Below are 16540 nucleotides of genomic sequence, written 5' to 3' on the forward strand. Positions count from 1 at the left end.
TAGTAACTGAACATAAATAAAATTTGTATTTATTAAAACGTTTTGTACTTCAATTTTAAGTAATTTTTACAAAACATTTCTATTATCTTGATTTTCAGGATTTTTCATTTTGACTGGTTTTGCAATTTCAATTCAAAATTTCTACTGCATGTAACATTTTCTTTCCGAAATGATATTATGACTTTTGTAGCCATAACTAAAGAATCAGTTTTATGAACTTTACATTATTTCATATATATTCGTAACAAATATATATTTTGTTTATTGACACTTATACCAGTACCAGTCAAAATGACTGGTACATGTTTCTATTTGTTGAAATGACATTGGGGTAGCTACAACAATTGATAAGAACTGCAACGTTTTTTCGGGACAGAATATATGATTCCGGGCAAATTATGTTTCTGATGCAGTACGGTAGCGGTCCTTGAAATTGTGTATTTACTTAGGGTTTTGGGTCATATAGTACATAAGGTTCTCCTTGGGTCCCGGACACTTGGCGATATGTAAGTGCGAACTCGACGCTCGAGGTTTCTACAAAGAATTAAGCGTTTGATTAATTGATAACGTTTATAAATCTATTTCTATATTACAATTAATATTATTCAACTTTGTTTGTCCTTTTTAAAAGTAAATAAAGACTGGAAACACCACTAATTCTTCTAAAGCCATGGTCTTGATAGAAATAGGTATTAATTAGATGTTAATTCCCATTTTAAAAGACGAATAGACAGGTACGAATAAACGTATTTGTTGGTCAACGTTTAAACAAGAACTCCAAAAATCTGTTTCATACAATAGAAATTGAAAGTTGTCACACGTTTGAGTAATTTGTTGGCCCTGAAAAGGGCCGATTGTATTTTCTTGTTTTTCATTGACACTTTCTAGCCTCCGAAACCGTACAGTGTTCTGCCTTGTCGTTTCAAAGCATAAACAACATCCATGGCTGTTACGGTCTTCCTTTTAGCGTGTTCGGTGTAGGTGACGGCATCACGGATAACGTTTTCCAGGAATACCTTCAGAACACCACGAGTTTCTTCGTAGATCAAGCCGCTGATTCGTTTAACACCACCTCTTCTTGCCAATCTACGAATAGCTGGCTTGGTGATACCTTGGATGTTATCACGCAATACTTTCCTGTGCCTCTTGGCACCTCCTTTTCCCAAACCCTTTCCACCTTTTCCACGTCCAGTCATCTTGTATCAGAAAAGTGTATCGACTGTGAGATTCAACGAAATTAAATCAAAAATGTTCCGGCGACCGATTATATGTTCAACAGCCAGTTCCCCCACCACGTCGACGACCGTTACGAAATGCGGACCATCTGTTCGAGGGTTTCCCCCTCCATTCTACAACGAACCTATCCGCTGCGCCCAGCTGGAGTCTCGCAGGCCATATAAGCAGTCACATTCTGGGTCCGAACCCAATTTGCTGCTGACTTTTGCGCCGTTCATTTCGTTCGATTCTTTGTCGATATTCGCTCTATCGAGATGGCTCGTACCAAGCAAACTGCTAGGAAGTCTACTGGTGGAAAAGCTCCCCGCAAACAATTGGCGACGAAGGCCGCCCGTAAAAGTGCGCCTGCAACTGGAGGAGTGAAGAAGCCGCATCGTTATAGGCCAGGAACTGTGGCACTCCGAGAAATCCGTAGATACCAGAAAAGCACCGAGCTTCTGATCAGAAAGTTACCCTTCCAACGACTTGTTCGTGAGATTGCGCAAGATTTCAAAACCGATCTCCGTTTCCAAAGTTCTGCCGTTATGGCCCTTCAAGAAGCCAGCGAAGCCTACCTCGTTGGTCTCTTTGAAGATACCAATCTCTGTGCTATCCACGCCAAGAGAGTAACCATCATGCCTAAGGACATCCAGCTAGCACGGCGAATTCGTGGAGAGAGAGCTTAAGTTCTTCAAACACACTTATGAAAAAAACGGCCCTTTTCAGGGCCACCAATATTTTATCGAAGGAACGTACCTCAATTCGCTGTTTTGTTACCTTTCCATTGACATACTAATTGACAAACATTTAGTTATGTTTTCGTGCTGTACATAATACAACATGTAGTATTTTTAAATTCTTCAAATTTTCTCTATTTCGAATATCATCTATTCATTTTTGTTATAAATGCATCAAATTCGTAGTCTGTTTATTACACAGTAGAGATTTATTAAATTACAATTCCTGTAAACTAATTCATAAAAATTACACGTTCAAATGAATTAATTTTATTTGTACTTTTTGCACTTTGTACAGTTTAATTATTAACACGTTCCCTACCGTGTGGGGCGGGATTATTTGATATTATCATTGTAAAATGAAAAATTTTTTAAAAATTCATTATGAAGTCAATTATGAACATTTTAATATTATTGCTGATGCCCTCATTTAATCGTGGGGCGTATACGCCCCACGCGACGCGATGGGCAATTTTTCTTTACTGTAACTTGTTTTAACTGCATTTCTCTTATTCCGATCAGTCATTCATTCGCGTGTCGTTGACACAATACTTACTGCTTCACTGAAGCTGGGATTGATTTATAGTTCAGTGTGTTTCTTCAGTGTGTTAAACGAAGGAAATACGATACGTACATATTATTTCAGTGTTATAAATTTGGATATTTTGCATTTAAAACATATTTGAATTTAACTAAAATGTTATATTTTAAACTAATATAGGCATGATAAAAAAAATTATATGTGAGGATGCAACTCGCTTGGCATAATAATGTTCAGCCAGGTATTTGTTAAACTAATTCCTAGAAAAATAAATTGATTGGTTTGTTGTGTTATACATGTTAAACTATACAACCTTTCCTTGATAATTATGATTTTTGCACTATTTTAATTATTGTAAGGCATACGCCAGAAACAAAATAATACAAATGTAAAGCGTGGGGCTTGAACGGGAAGTCTTCAAAAAACGGTCTGGCAGGGAACGTGTTAATATACTAACAACTTAAAATGCTTAACGCATTTATATGTTTCATAACGTATCCGACTTTTGCGTACGGAATTTCGACTGTTATAAATTACATTTTAAATACAAAATTGTTAGCATTTAGCAGTCCAATTTAGTACTACAGTGATGTAGGTGTATTACTGTTGAAGAAGAAATACTCTGAAATGTGTACACTAGATATGTGTGTAGAAAATACGAGAAAACGACTACCTAAAACGTGACAGAAAGTTTCTTGCCTATACAGGTAAATAATCTGATATATTTCCAAGGTAAGATATCTTTTATGATGATTGTTATTGTTTATTCGTATGTTTTTATGTATATTTCATTTATTTAATATTTTCTTATCCATTTGAATAGATATTAGAATATAAACCAACGTATTTACCTTGCATGAAGGACATAACCTCGTTAAACCTACTATTTTTATACACGCTTTTGGCGGTAAAAGTCATAAAATTTTATTTAAACTAATTTGGAGACATGGAAGATACAAAGGACACTCATATGGTTTGGATAGATACAGAAGTACGTCATGAAATATTGTTTACTCATTTGAATCTTTCACCTATTACATAATATCTTTTTACTCTCAGTTAACAGGTTTAGATATAGAAAATGATACTATTTTAGAAATTGCTTGTTTAATAACAGACAAAAATTTAAACGTAATTAGTAAAGAATTCAATATTGTAATTAATCAGTCTGATGTAACATTGAACACTATGAATGAATGGTGCATAGAACAGCATATGATAGTAAGAAAATTTCTAAAAAAAAGAACAAATTATTTTAATTAAACTTCTATTTGTTCAAGGATTATATATATGTTTAGACAGGACTGACAAATGAATCAAGATCAAGTAAAATTAGCTTAAAGGAAGGTGAACAAATGTTACTTGATTTTTTAAAAACATATATTCCAAAAGGAGTCTGTCCATTGGTTGGTAATACAATTTACATGGACCGCATATTTTTGAAGAAATACATGCCATTAGTCGATGATTATTTACATTATAGAATCATCGATGTGAGCACAATTAAAGAACTTGTTAGGTTGTATTACTTACATTTATGTTATTCATACGTTTTGATTATAACTATGTTGTTTGAATGTACAACAACATTTATTTGCAGAAGATGGTGCTCTGAAATTGACCAAAATGTACCTGAAAAAAATAATTACCACAGAGCTTTGGTAGATATAAAAGAAAGTATACAAGAACTAAAATATTATAAGAAGCATATATTTACATAAATACATGCTGAACAATAACCTTAAATGAAATGAATCAATTAGTACAAATATGTTTTATTTTATTTATTAATTCACAACATTCTATTTATATAACTGAGAAGAGTAATTTACACATCATAGAGTAATTACATCACATCACAGATTAAAACGACTGTTAAATCAGGAAAATATTAAAAGATATAATGCAACACATGATCTCAATAAATTGCATCATTATTTTTACAAACTGTAACTTTCATTGATGTTTTAAATGAATGTATATTTGTTATATTAATAAAAGAAACGTTTTTAACTGTCAAAATAATTTTAATTTATCATTTACAATTCCTGAAATACACAAAGCATTTGGGTAAAGTGTATATATAAAAATTCAGTTATGTATGTAATAAGATACAGGATAACAGAGGAGTATAGGATATTTCTGCGATCATTGACTTTAGTGTGTACTATAATATATGTGTATAATATAGACCAGAAGAAGAATTTACTGCAACGACATAATAGAAAAACAAATGACAATATTGCTAAGTTTAATATTTGCATATTTGCTCTCGAAATTTTATTTAACTATCATATAAATTAATTATAGTTTGTGTTGTTGTGATTTGTCTTTTTCATATAATATCGATGCAGTAGATTCTCTTGAACAATTCTATGACATTGGTTTATTATCTGTAGCTCAATTGCGCCATAATTAATTTTAATTAACCCTGCACTATGCATATGTGAGCGATTGTGGCACTCTATGTGGAGCAAACATAAAACTTAATTTAGGGTCCGTATAGCGCCAATTAGTCCGTGGCAGAACGCTTAAACCGTTAGTCTAATTACCGACAGTCGATTTTGGTTAACAGTTTGAACTGAAAGATTGTATTTTTATTCAACGATTCGAGTGGTCTCTATCGGCATTTGCGCGAAACAGTCAATTTAAATTTTTCGGTTAACACCGCGAAGTAGCATCTGTCCATGCGAGACAGCGTATTATTTTACGAATAATAAATGAATGTGCGAAACATTTAATCCTGGAAGATGAACGATACACGCAATGGGAAAAAAGCGAGAAAACAACATATACAAGTTTTCGTCCGTGTCAGGTAACTGTTTTAATTTGTTGTTCATTTAGGAAATTTTACTTGAAAGGGCAACGTTATTATTGATGTTATTTTGTTTCTCAACAGACCGACGAACGATGCTGAAAGGGCTGGAAAGTCGGTGACAGTGGTGGACACAGTGTCTAATAAAGAATTAGTTGTCCGCGAAAGACCATGTGATAAACGCACAAAGAAGTTCACTTTTGACAGGGTATTTGGGGCATTTTCAAAGCAGGTACGCTCATATGCATTTGATGTTGACAGTGTGCAAAAAATAAAAAATTATTTGATTGTTTATAATAAATTCTCAGCTTGAAGTATACAATGCAGTTGTTCAATCACTACTAGAAGAAGTTTTGGCTGGATATAATTGTACGGTACTTGCTTATGGCCAAACAGGTACTGGAAAAACCTATACTATGGAAGGATTTGATAATAACCCAATGCTAAATTGGCAAGCAGTAAGTACAAACAATCCTTGACCTCTTCATCTGTTATATATCTTTATAGAACATACATATTTTCTGTTCAGGATAGTAATGTTGGGATAATACCACGCGCTTTAAGCCACTTGTTTGATGAACTTCGTATCCTAGAAGTGCAAGAGTACTCGGTTAGAGTTAGTTTCTTAGAACTCTATAATGAGGAAGTATATGATTTGTTATCCGTCAACGATGGAGCAGCAAAAATAAGGTAACTATATCATCTGTACTTCCCTATGTTTCCATTTCATTAAATATATTGTTTGTGGTTAAAAAGGATATATGAAGATTCAACCAGAAAGGGATCAGTGATAGTAAATGGTTTAGAGGAAGTCACTATATATAATAAGAGTGATGTATATAAAATCCTTGAGAAAGGATCAGAAAAACGACAGACAGCAGCTACATTGATGAATGCTAATTCAAGGTTTGTATAGAACTTTATTATCAATAACTTTCATTAGTCTAACAATTTTATCGTTTATTTTCAGTCGATCTCACACAATATTTTCTATCACTGTTCATATAAAAGAGAACACCATTGATGGTGAAGAGCTGTTGAAGACTGGAAAATTAAATTTAGTTGATTTAGCGGGTAGTGAAAATATTGGAAGATCGGGAGCCGTTGATAAGAGAGCAAGAGAAGCAGGCAATATCAATCAATCTCTGTTAACCCTAGGACGAGTGATAACAGCACTTGTAGAAAATACTCCACACATTCCCTACCGGTAATACCTTGTCAAGTGTAAAACATAATGTCCTCTCAGCCTCATATTATGGTGTACATTATATATTGTATTTTTTACAGAGAATCAAAGTTAACACGATTGCTTCAAGAATCGTTGGGAGGCCGTACTAGAACCTCGATAATTGCTACCATTTCTCCTGCTAGCATTAATCTTGAAGAGACATTGTCAACTTTGGACTATGCACATAGAGCTAAAAATATTACGAATCGACCTGAAATTAATCAAAAATTTTCAAAGAAAGCATTACTTCAAGAATACACAGAAGAGATCGAAAAATTAAAGAAAGATTTATTCGCATCTCGTGAACGTAACGGCGTATATTTAGCTCCAGAACATTATAACGAAATGCAGTCGTTGATAGATTTTCAGAACAAAGAAATAGAGGAAAAATTGAATCATATTAAAGCATTGGAAAACACTTTTCACTACAAAGAGGTAAACACAAATATTGTAAATGTATTCTATTATCATTTACTCATTGAATCTTTTATTTCAGAAAATATTTAGTGATCTGAAAGCGAAAAGTTTGATGCAAGCGAATGAACTACTGAATACCAAGAATCAGCTAGAAACTACGGAGCATTCATTAATGCATGTTACATCGCGTCTGGCGATGTCAGAACAAGAAAAAGAAGAACAAAAGCATCTTGTAGAAAAACACGCAACCACTGAAAATGTTCTTCTATCACAAGTCGAATCAGTTTTGGAAGTCGTAGACACGGCTACTTCAGACGTGCATAAACTTCATGACAAAATTTTTCGGAAAATGTAAGTCTCTCCTGCAATACAGAATCCAACTAACTAATAATATATGAAAAAATTTGTTCACAGGCAAATAGGACAACGGAATAGTTCTCTTGGGCAACAAACTAAACATAGTATTAAAGAACGTTGTAGGAAAGTTGAAGCCGATGTTTCAACGCATACAAAAAATATAACAGAATTCTGCCAATCTTTGGGTTCCTATATCAGTAAGTATTATTTTTTAAAGGAAAATGATGCAGTTTAAAAATAATTCCTTTTCGGTTTCTAGATAAGCAAGCGTTTTCTTTAAGTGAACGTATTAACCAATCTCTCCAAGATATTTCCGATAATTTTGTTATTCCAACTAAAAATGTAACGGATCAATTGGCAAGACATACAGAGGATTTTGTAAGTGATTATATAAATCAATTTCATTTGTACATTCTGGATTAGCGGAAACACATTACGTACTTTTTCAGCGTTCGAGATATCAAGAGTGTCTTGAAAAGGAACGCGAGATTGTGACTACCATGACCGAACAGAAGTGTAATATAAACAACCATTGTTCCATTAAAGCCAAGGAACTACAACATGTAATAGACAACCAAATTGTTGAAAATTTAAGAAATTTGCAAATCAGTATCTCTCAAAGAATCGATAATACAATAGCAATAGCTATTAGATCTTTAGGTTTAATTTCACAATCGTCCACTAATGAGCGTCATCGTTTAGAGGATACTATTCAGGATATTAAAGGAAATATTGAAAACATTCGACGAAGTGAAAATGGTATTATGGAGAAGCAAATCAACTTTGCAAAGGTACGTGCTTCTTCAAATTGTTGAAATGACATGTTTTGAATGATTCGAACTTATAGATGATGGAAGAATTACAAAAAAGTTTCTACGAGTTGCAAAGCGAAAATGAGGAAATTCATTCATCGATTAGCAGTAAATTGAGCAACGTTGATGAAACATGTAATGTTATAAGTAACGAAAGTACAAATGCATGTAAAGTAAAGACAGAGAAAGAAAATCATATACAAGTAAAACTTCAGAATCACCTAGAAATAATAAAACAAATGGTCTCGGAAGAATCAGAGAAGGTAATCTACACATAAGTAATCTGTAAATTTTCCTTTTTTTTAGTTGTATAACTTAATACTGTTTCATATAGATGTGTAGAATATCACAAGATACGATTGCTGAAGCCAAAGCACTAATCGGTGAATTCCAAGAAAATTTAAACAATAATTGTGACACGTTAATTAAATACCAAAATTGTGTGGAATACAACATGGCAGAAATAGAACGAAAAATGAAAGAAGATAAAAGCCTTATTTTAACATTAATTAACGTAATTTTCATCGTTATACAAATTTCTTACAATTATATGCCGTTATTGTTTATTACAAACTTTTATTGTTTATAATTTGCAGGAGGTATATGCGACAGTTTTTAAGATAGGCAATGAACGTTCAGAATGCTTAAATAATTTGAAGTCGGCGTTCGTAAAAGCCTGCACCGAAATTAATGGAATACTGGAATCTGAAAATCTATGTTTTGGCAATAAGAACAGCAAAATTATTACAGAACTGCAAGCAATACGCGATCGAGTTGAAAAATTCTTTGTTGAAGACTTATATCGTGATGTTCCCACAGGTATATCTTACTTTTTCATTGGTTCATATTTCAAAAGTTGTTTACTATTTTCATTGTAAATTATAGGCCAAACTCCTGTGAAGAAAACCTTTCAATATTCTAAAATCCTTGCTAAAACATCTCCACCAGAGCGTATACTTCAAAGGTATAGAGAAACACTGATAGAATTAGGTGCTGAAAAAAATGAAGTAAGAACCTAATCCTATCCCTTTAAATAACTTAGTAAACCCCACACAAATCAAAATTATTCATTCACTAAAACCTATGTTTTTTGTAGCAAATCTCATCTTTAAATAACAACACATCTATCAAGGAATATTTTAAGGAAAACCTGTGCGAGCGCTGACAATATGTAGCTCTAATAATTTTATTGTAACTGTATTATAAGTATTCTAATCAGTATGAAAAATATTATTGGTCACTAATTATTGTTTTAATCTGAATGACATTAGTTATAGCTATTATTTATATGAGACTAAAATACTCTTTTTATGTATCCGTAATTATTAACAACGATAACAATTTTTCTAAGTTAACCCTAATAGTTATCTTTGAAGGAGCGTATTCTAGTTGCTTAATATCTTAATTAATTATATTATTAATTATATTATTAATTATATTAATTAATTATATTATTAATTATATTAATTAATTATATTTTACATTGTCGTTTGATTTTCTTACACGATTGTGGTGCGGCAGATTTTTGCAGCTTATATAGTCAAAGTCGACTGTCGATAATTTTATCTACCAGTTTCAGTGTTTTACCGTTCTGATAATTAACGCTGTATGGACGCTAAACAAAGAATTAATTATATCTATAATTATATCTTTAAAGAAGATAAAACATGTAAAAACGAGTGAAACGAAACAAAATTTTTGTTTAAATTTATGTAACATATTTATTATAGTTTATCAATTTCTTGCAAATGTAAGCGTTAAAAAATTTCAAAAATGGATCATTTATCTTTTAGTTTTCAAAACTTTTTATTTCGATTAATTGATTAAATATAACTTAAGTCTGATTTTCAGTGAACGAAATAGTAGAAAAAACGAAAAATAGGTGTGCACCGCATGTAGCACTTTTCGTGACATCCATTATATCTTCTCGTGAATTGTTTTTATTATTGTGTTCTGTCAAATAGCAAGATAGCAATTTGACGCTTCGCGATGCGAAGTGTGTGCCACGTGGTTAAAACATGGGTCTTTTGGAGGATACGTTCGTGATTCTTGTTACACAGGTGTAAATTCATTTTCTCTCGTATTCATATCTATGCCGGTATTCATAGACGTTACACAATTAGGTTATGAACGATTAATTTTTTGCATTAAGAGAGAACAACAATTGTAACCGTTGTCACACTTGATGATTCATTGTTTTGACTATAAATAAAATGTTTAAAATCCTAGATTTTTAAATAAATGTTGTGCGATATTTTAATTACAGAATTCGATCGTTTAAGATTTACTGCATACTGAATTTAGCATTACGATTAATTCGACATTGATGTATTAAATAAGATTGCAAATTGTATTACCTACATGTAATTGTATTAATACTGCCGCAATAAATTGGTGGTTTTTAATTGTGTAGTTTATTTTACAAACTGCTGTGCATTTTCAGTTAATCTTGTGTAACTAGATTGTGTATTGTCAAGTTTAACAATTTTGTTTGTGGATTTTTCGGTATTCATTGTTGTTACCCATTCCAGATCATCTTTTTCTTAGGAGGATGGGTATTTTTTGTAAAAAAGTTATTTCGAGATTACGAAGTCCATCACAGATTAGTACAGTTAATTTTTTCTGCAACATTTTCATTGTCCTGTACTATGTTTGAGCTAATTATTTTTGAAATAATAGGAGTCCTTGATTCTAGGTAAGCAAGTGTTATCTTGTCTGTTGGATTCTTATATTTTATACCAAATTTCATTTAGTTCTAGATATTTTCACTGGAATGCTGGTCTCTATATGCTCCTATTTATGGTAATCGTGTTGATTCCATTTTATATAGCATACTTTATTATCAGTAATATAAGATTTGGTAGGTATTAATTACAAATGACTTTTATGCACAATTATTGGAAGATCCATACCAATAATGTTTATTATTGTTACTGGTTTTAATTATGTTTCTTCTGCAGTAAGACTGAAATTAATAAGGCCATTAACAGTTGTTGTGTACCTCTTTTACCTCTATCTATTCTGGAAAGTGGGAGACCCATTTCCAATTCTTAGTCCAAAAAAGGGCCTACTGTCTATTGAACAGGGTGTTAGCCGAATTGGAGTAATTGGAGTTACTGTGATGGCACTGTTATCAGGATTTGGTGCTGTTAACTATCCATATACCTCTATGGCTTACTTTATGAGACCTGTAACATATACTGATGTGCAGGCCATAGAGAAGAGATTGCTGCAAACAATGGATATGATTGTTGCCAAGAAAAAAAGGATAGCGCTAGCAAAAAAGGGAGAAGTTGTAGGGCATACTGAGGCACGGTCTAGACTTTGGGGCATGTTGGGCCCCTTAAGTGGTGCTAAAAGCAATCAAGAAAGTACGTTTTTAATGCTTTAATATTTTTGAAGAATTGAGTAATTCGTTACATAATAGAATACACATTTAGGTATTAAACAGTTGCAAGCGGAAGTGACTGCTTTAGAAGAATTGTCTCGGCAATTGTTTCTAGAAGCACACGACATTCAGAATGCGAGAGAACGTTTGGAATGGGCGGCTACTTGGCAAGGAAAATATTTCAATGTATTGGGATATTTCTTCTCGGGTTATTGTACTTGGAAGATATTTATTGTAGGTATTAAGATTGATCAATGTGAGAACTATACAATATACTTCAATATGTATGTAATTTGTTCATATGAAAATGTTCATGTTCCAGTCAACGATCAATATAGTTTTTGATCGTGTGGGTAAAAAGGATCCTGTGACCAGAGGAATTGAAATTGCCGTTCACTGGATGGGATTTAATATCGATGTTACATTTTGGTCACAACATATTTCATTTTATCTTGTTGGCTGTATCGTGTTAACGTCAATCCGCGGATTATTACTAACTCTTACAAAGGTATGCTCAAGAAATATCTGTTTATTCTGATAGAGTGGTCTTTGATATTTATTAAGTATAATGTGTTATGTACATGTTACATTAACATTATAAAATACGATTGATACGTCATTGGATCATCAGTCTTAGAAATTCTTATTAGGCGGCTGATCTTATTTCTTTCTATTTCAGTTTTTTTTATGCTATATCGAGCAGTAAATCATCGAATATTATTGTACTTATACTTGCTCAGATAATGGTAAGAACTACATTCTCTACTACTAATAAATTATAGAAATGTTTTATAACGAATATTATGTTCTGTTTCTTTGTAGGGCATGTATTTTGTATCTTCTGTACTTTTAATGCGGATGAACATGCCAGCAGAATATCGCATAATAATCACCCAAGTTTTAGGAGAATTACAATTTAATTTTTATCATAGATGGTTCGACGTGATCTTCCTGGTATCCGCATTATCTTCAATAGTGTTTTTGTATTTAGCACATAAGCAAGCACCGGCAGAACGTGTTTAATATAATAAAACGTTTTTTAATAAAGCACAGGCATGTCTCTGTATTTTGTATCCACCGTTTTTTTGGATGCAAGAATATTCTACGACTAAATCAATTTTTGGTTCGGGAATGCATTTATAGACGAAGACGGAAAAAAATTGCAAAATATATAAGCAATGGAGGAGTCGATATGTTAAGAAAGAATTTAAATATTTTTTTAGAAACATGTTTATGACGCTTCTATTTCTAATACATTCAATTATTTTATCAAAGATGATGTTTATGATTATAAGCTTCAGCGGTTGTATGATTTTTGTTTATGCCAACCACTCGATTAAACAGAAAAGATCTTTTTAATTCGCTAAAGTAATAAGTATGCTGTTTACATAATATCTCTAAGTTGTATTTGCTCCATTATAGTATACAATGTCCCCTTGATCACAGACAGCTGAAAAAAAATGCGCGGATAAAAAAAAAACTGGCATTATTGTATAATTACTAAGATTACGATGAATAAATCTGTGATTCTAGGAAATTAATTCGATTGTCCATTCTTCTCCCATATTTACACTTGGTTTACGCACGGTTAATACGTTATTATTTGGATTATATTTGGCTTCCAAAGTAACCTTTTTTAGAGCTAAAACAAACAGTTTATATTTAACTTATGAGATTCCTTAGTTTATATACACAATATATAATTACTTACAGCGTGATGTTAACACAGCAGAAGTGACTCCGCGAGGTGGATTCGCAATGTCCACCCTTTCCAACCAGCTTCCTGTTACATAAGAAGCTAATTTATCTACAAATGTCGATGTTAATTTATTTCCGTTTAGACTGAATTTCAAATATAGGTATTTTCCATGGCGGTATTCGAAGCTAGATTCGTCATCAATGTACAGCGTGCCGTTAGCTTTACCATCAGAATCGGCAATGACTATCAAAGTGTATGGATCATTTTTCATTGCAACCGTGCTGCGACGTATTCTCATCTTGCGTGGAACTATAGAACCACCTCGTTGGAATACCGGAATTTTATGAAGGGTCACAGGAATGGTAACGGATCCTGCCTGGCTATAGGGCTGCATGGTATCAACGTCGTACCAAGTTATTTTGCCCTCACCAGGGAGATATACATTAACATCGGTAACAGATGGTTGAAATACTGGATGTACGAGAATAGAATCTCCAACGAGTATTTCATCATCGATTGTGTACGTATCTGTTTCAGTAGGATAGTGTGCCCATAAGGGTCGCACAACTGGAGTGCCATTTACTTCATGTTCTCGGAAGAGTGTATACCATAACGGTAAGTACGAATATCTCATTCTGAATGCCTCTCTAACAATTTGGAGAGTTTCCTGGTTGAATGTCCATGGCTCACGACGCTTGGTCTCAATGTGAGAATGTTGACGGAAAAAGGGAAGCCAAGCTCCAGCCTGATTCCACCTGATGAACAATTCTGAATCTGGATTCTTGAAGAAACCTGCAACATCTGCTCCACAGAACGACATCCCAGCAACGGCCATGCTAAGGCACATTGGGTAGCTTATACGGTAATGGTCCCAGTCGCCAGTGTTGTCGCCAGTCCACATGGATGCATAACGTTGTGATCCAGCGAAAAAGGATCTCGTTAGTATAAATGGTCGTAGGGTACCACCGGATCTTTTGAACAAAGCGTCATATGTAGTCATATGTATACGGAGTCCATTGATATTGTGAAGACTTCTGTGCTCCCAGCCACCATAATGCACAAGATCTTTGGGCATAGTGATTTCGGGACCATTGAATACGCTTGGCTCGTTCATGTCGTTCCAAATATACACGTCGTTGGTAGTGCCATGGAATTTATCTAAGCTGTACTGGCTTATGCAATACTCCTGCACTTTTGGGTCGAAGAAGTCCAAGTACGAAGACGATCCTGGCCAGCACCAACCTTCGTAGTCTTTTCCATCTCTTGTCTTCACATAGTATCCCATTTTAGTAGCATCATTGTGAATAAAGTAGTTTGAATCGCGTTTGATATGCGGATCTATGATGACTATTAGTTTTCTACCCTTTGCGGTCAAGTTGTGAATCATTTCAATAGGATTCGGAAATTTGCGTGTGTCCCAAGTGAAGTACTTCTTGCTGTCGGTGTATTCAATATCTAGCCACATGGAGTCCAATGGTAAATCGTGAGTGTCGAAATTGTCTGATATTTGCATGACATCATCTTGATCATTGTAATTCCAACGACTCTGATGGTAGCCCAACGTGAACATTTGCGGCAAAGGTGCAGTGCCCGTAAGAGTCGTATATTGTCTAAAGACATCCAAAGGCCGAGGGCCCAACAAAATGAATGCATCAAGAACACCATTCTCAGACATGAAGTGAGCATCAACTTGAGACTTTTTGACTGAGCCAGATACATAGTTTACGATGCTCTCTACGACATTGTTATCAGCACTTGACAAAATGTCAATCCACGTTTCCGCAGCGTTATGCCAAAATACACCGGTTGTTCTTTCTTTGCCATGAGCATAGAGAACAGGTATTGCTCCATAAATTGCCATTCCTTCATTGACTTCGTATTCAAACACATCCAAGTTGTACAATCTGTACGGATGAGCTTGTTTTGTTGATTTTAACGCGAAAGAATCAGCATGCTCTGGTATACCATAGGCATGTTCTGCTCCAGGAAAGCTGAAGTCTAATGCTATCGCTTCCGGACCATAAGGTTTCGAGTCGTGATGAGTCTTGAAGTTTTCTTCCCATGCACCAGGATCATCTTCTGCTCCATCACCCGGGAATTGGCTGGTGTTTGTATTTTCAACATTTTCAGCATTTTCTTCTTGTTCCGGTTTACTGTTGAAAAGTAGAAATAATATTGTTAGTTGAATAGATTTCAATACATCAAACAATTCTTGTTCAACATACTTAGGCTTTGCACGATGATGTTCAAATCTCATGAGACCCCTAGCATTTGCAGATACAACTAGCACATCTTGAGAGTATAAGTCTACCCTAAATGGCAAAGCATATAATATAGCTTTATTTGCTCCACTTTTTACAGTCACATGATCCACAGTTTTTTCAACCAAAGTTAGATCAGCTGTTTGAGGCTGATCCTGAAGTGCATTTTCAGGCTGGTATCTTGGGTGCAATGGGTTCTTTTCATTAATATGAAGCCTAAATGTATTGTCCTTTAACGCAGTTAGTTGCAGTATATAAAGAACACCTGTATCCTTGTTAAATAAGTCTGCAGTTACGCTATATTCATTAGATGTAACTGTGTCTATTAATAGTTGGTACGGTGACTTTCCAGGTTCAACTTTCCTGCAGCGTCTATTGATACAATGCAAATTTAATTATACTTTATGTAAGGAAGCACATAGCTATATATGATAAATATATTACCTGCAGAAGCTGCTTTGATCACATGTTTTGAATGTGTCTCTATTTACTGCATTCACAAAGAGTGGAGAACAGATGGATACGAAAAGTAATCCCAACCTGTAATATACATTTTTAAATATGCGAGACATTTTCATACGACAGTGGTAGTTGAGGTATTAGTCTTAAGAACATTTATAACGTTTTATATTGGAAAAAAGCAAAGAGGTATGAAAAAATACTAGTATTATGTCAACCTAGTAGAAAGTACTTTAGAATGCTTTTAAATTACAAAATTTATTGTTAAAGAAGTTTAGATGGATAGTATCGATTTTATAAAGAAATCATCGGAAGAAAAGCAGCACCGCGTGTCGTACTGTTCGAAAAAAATTGCTTATATCAAAAACGATGTTATCATGGACACGTCAGCGTAATCTTCATTCGGGTACGAAAATAAACATTAAAAGAGTAAACTTTACTGGTAACTTTTCATAATAGAACGTTCAGCGAAATTAGTATTTCTAGCCGGGAAATATCAGTCTTGTTATTTTGAAGGTTAAAAGGCCGAAAATAATTAACTTACCGCACATACGAAGCCATGTTGAGAAGTAACAACTTTCGCTGCATACCTCATTCTTACTAATTCGAAC

General features: G+C 33.8%; 6 protein-coding genes across 7 annotated transcripts; 4 read left to right on the forward strand and 2 right to left on the reverse strand.

The window, feature by feature from the left end:
- Positions 1-855: 855 nt before the first annotated feature.
- Positions 856-1218, reverse strand: LOC144476048 (histone H4). Its single transcript, XM_078192606.1, has one exon. It carries the CDS (start codon positions 1194-1196, stop codon positions 885-887), a length of 312 nt encoding a protein of 103 aa, XP_078048732.1. The 5' UTR covers positions 1197-1218; the 3' UTR covers positions 856-884.
- A 241-nt stretch (positions 1219-1459) lies between these two features.
- On the forward strand, positions 1460-1937 carry LOC144475711 (histone H3). The gene has a single exon (XM_078191893.1). It carries the CDS (start codon positions 1491-1493, stop codon positions 1899-1901), a length of 411 nt encoding a protein of 136 aa, XP_078048019.1. The 5' UTR covers positions 1460-1490; the 3' UTR covers positions 1902-1937.
- Positions 1938-2490: 553 nt separating this feature from the next.
- Positions 2491-4518, forward strand: LOC144476240 (putative oligoribonuclease). Of its 2 annotated transcripts, none has more exons than XM_078192938.1 (5): positions 2491-3200; positions 3317-3484; positions 3553-3714; positions 3792-4012; positions 4094-4518. In XM_078192938.1, exons 2-5 carry the CDS (start codon positions 3440-3442, stop codon positions 4212-4214), a joined length of 549 nt encoding a protein of 182 aa, XP_078049064.1. In that variant the 5' UTR covers positions 2491-3200; positions 3317-3439; the 3' UTR covers positions 4215-4518. The 2 variants fall into 2 exon arrangements, with proteins under 2 accessions (XP_078049064.1, XP_078049063.1); XM_078192937.1 differs by having other exon boundaries at positions 2492-3225.
- A 649-nt stretch (positions 4519-5167) lies between these two features.
- LOC144476239 (kinesin-like protein Klp61F) lies at positions 5168-9474 on the forward strand. The gene is made up of 16 exons (XM_078192936.1): positions 5168-5308; positions 5393-5540; positions 5617-5766; positions 5838-5998; positions 6065-6214; positions 6279-6515; positions 6596-6971; positions 7033-7304; positions 7368-7507; positions 7570-7688; positions 7760-8101; positions 8158-8385; positions 8457-8636; positions 8719-8941; positions 9008-9129; positions 9219-9474. The coding sequence occupies exons 1-16, from the start codon at positions 5244-5246 to the stop codon at positions 9285-9287; spliced, it is 2982 nt and encodes a 993-aa protein (XP_078049062.1). The 5' UTR covers positions 5168-5243; the 3' UTR covers positions 9288-9474.
- A 185-nt stretch (positions 9475-9659) lies between these two features.
- On the forward strand, positions 9660-12533 carry Gphr (golgi pH regulator). The gene is made up of 9 exons (XM_078191687.1): positions 9660-9872; positions 9974-10182; positions 10654-10817; positions 10876-10982; positions 11083-11493; positions 11563-11744; positions 11833-12018; positions 12191-12256; positions 12333-12533. Exons 2-9 carry the CDS (start codon positions 10141-10143, stop codon positions 12531-12533), a joined length of 1359 nt encoding a protein of 452 aa, XP_078047813.1. The 5' UTR covers positions 9660-9872; positions 9974-10140.
- Gcs2alpha (glucosidase 2 subunit alpha) lies at positions 11833-16540 on the reverse strand. Its single transcript, XM_078191686.1, has 5 exons — positions 16474-16540; positions 15915-16010; positions 15435-15842; positions 13222-15362; positions 11833-13152 (listed from the first exon to the last, which is right to left on the reverse strand). The coding sequence occupies exons 1-5, from the start codon at positions 16515-16517 to the stop codon at positions 13040-13042; spliced, it is 2802 nt and encodes a 933-aa protein (XP_078047812.1). The 5' UTR covers positions 16518-16540; the 3' UTR covers positions 11833-13039.

This window comes from Augochlora pura, chromosome 10, assembly GCF_028453695.1.
Source record: "Augochlora pura isolate Apur16 chromosome 10, APUR_v2.2.1, whole genome shotgun sequence".
NCBI lineage: Eukaryota > Metazoa > Arthropoda > Insecta > Hymenoptera > Halictidae > Augochlora > Augochlora pura.

Bases quoted from the DNA above. Each gene is read 5' to 3' on its own strand.
- LOC144476048 (XM_078192606.1), bottom strand. From the start codon at position 1,196: ATGACTGGACGTGGAAAAGGTGGAAAGGGTTTGGGAAAAGGAGGTGCC.
- LOC144475711 (XM_078191893.1), top strand. From the start codon at position 1,491: ATGGCTCGTACCAAGCAAACTGCTAGGAAGTCTACTGGTGGAAAAGCT.
- LOC144476240 (XM_078192938.1), top strand. From the start codon at position 3,440: ATGGAAGATACAAAGGACACTCATATGGTTTGGATAGATACAGAA. The intron at 3,715-3,791 runs GTAAGAAAATTT...ATATATGTTTAG, and splicing joins GCATAGAACAGCATATGATA to ACAGGACTGACAAATGAATC. The intron at 4,013-4,093 runs GTTGTATTACTT...ATTTATTTGCAG, and splicing joins ACAATTAAAGAACTTGTTAG to AAGATGGTGCTCTGAAATTG.
- LOC144476239 (XM_078192936.1), top strand. From the start codon at position 5,244: ATGAACGATACACGCAATGGGAAAAAAGCGAGAAAACAACATATACAA. The intron at 7,508-7,569 runs GTAAGTATTATT...TTCGGTTTCTAG, and splicing joins ATCTTTGGGTTCCTATATCA to ATAAGCAAGCGTTTTCTTTA. The intron at 8,942-9,007 runs GTATATCTTACT...TGTAAATTATAG, and splicing joins ATATCGTGATGTTCCCACAG to GCCAAACTCCTGTGAAGAAA.
- Gphr (XM_078191687.1), top strand. From the start codon at position 10,141: ATGGGTCTTTTGGAGGATACGTTCGTGATTCTTGTTACACAG. The intron at 10,983-11,082 runs GTAGGTATTAAT...TTTCTTCTGCAG, and splicing joins TATCAGTAATATAAGATTTG to TAAGACTGAAATTAATAAGG. The intron at 12,257-12,332 runs GTAAGAACTACA...GTTTCTTTGTAG, and splicing joins TTATACTTGCTCAGATAATG to GGCATGTATTTTGTATCTTC.
- Gcs2alpha (XM_078191686.1), bottom strand. From the start codon at position 16,517: ATGCAGCGAAAGTTGTTACTTCTCAACATGGCTTCGTATGTGCG. The intron at 15,363-15,434 runs GTATGTTGAACA...ACTTTTCAACAG, and splicing joins CATCATCGTGCAAAGCCTAA to TAAACCGGAACAAGAAGAAA. The intron at 13,153-13,221 runs GTAAGTAATTAT...TGTTTGTTTTAG, and splicing joins TGCTGTGTTAACATCACGCT to CTCTAAAAAAGGTTACTTTG.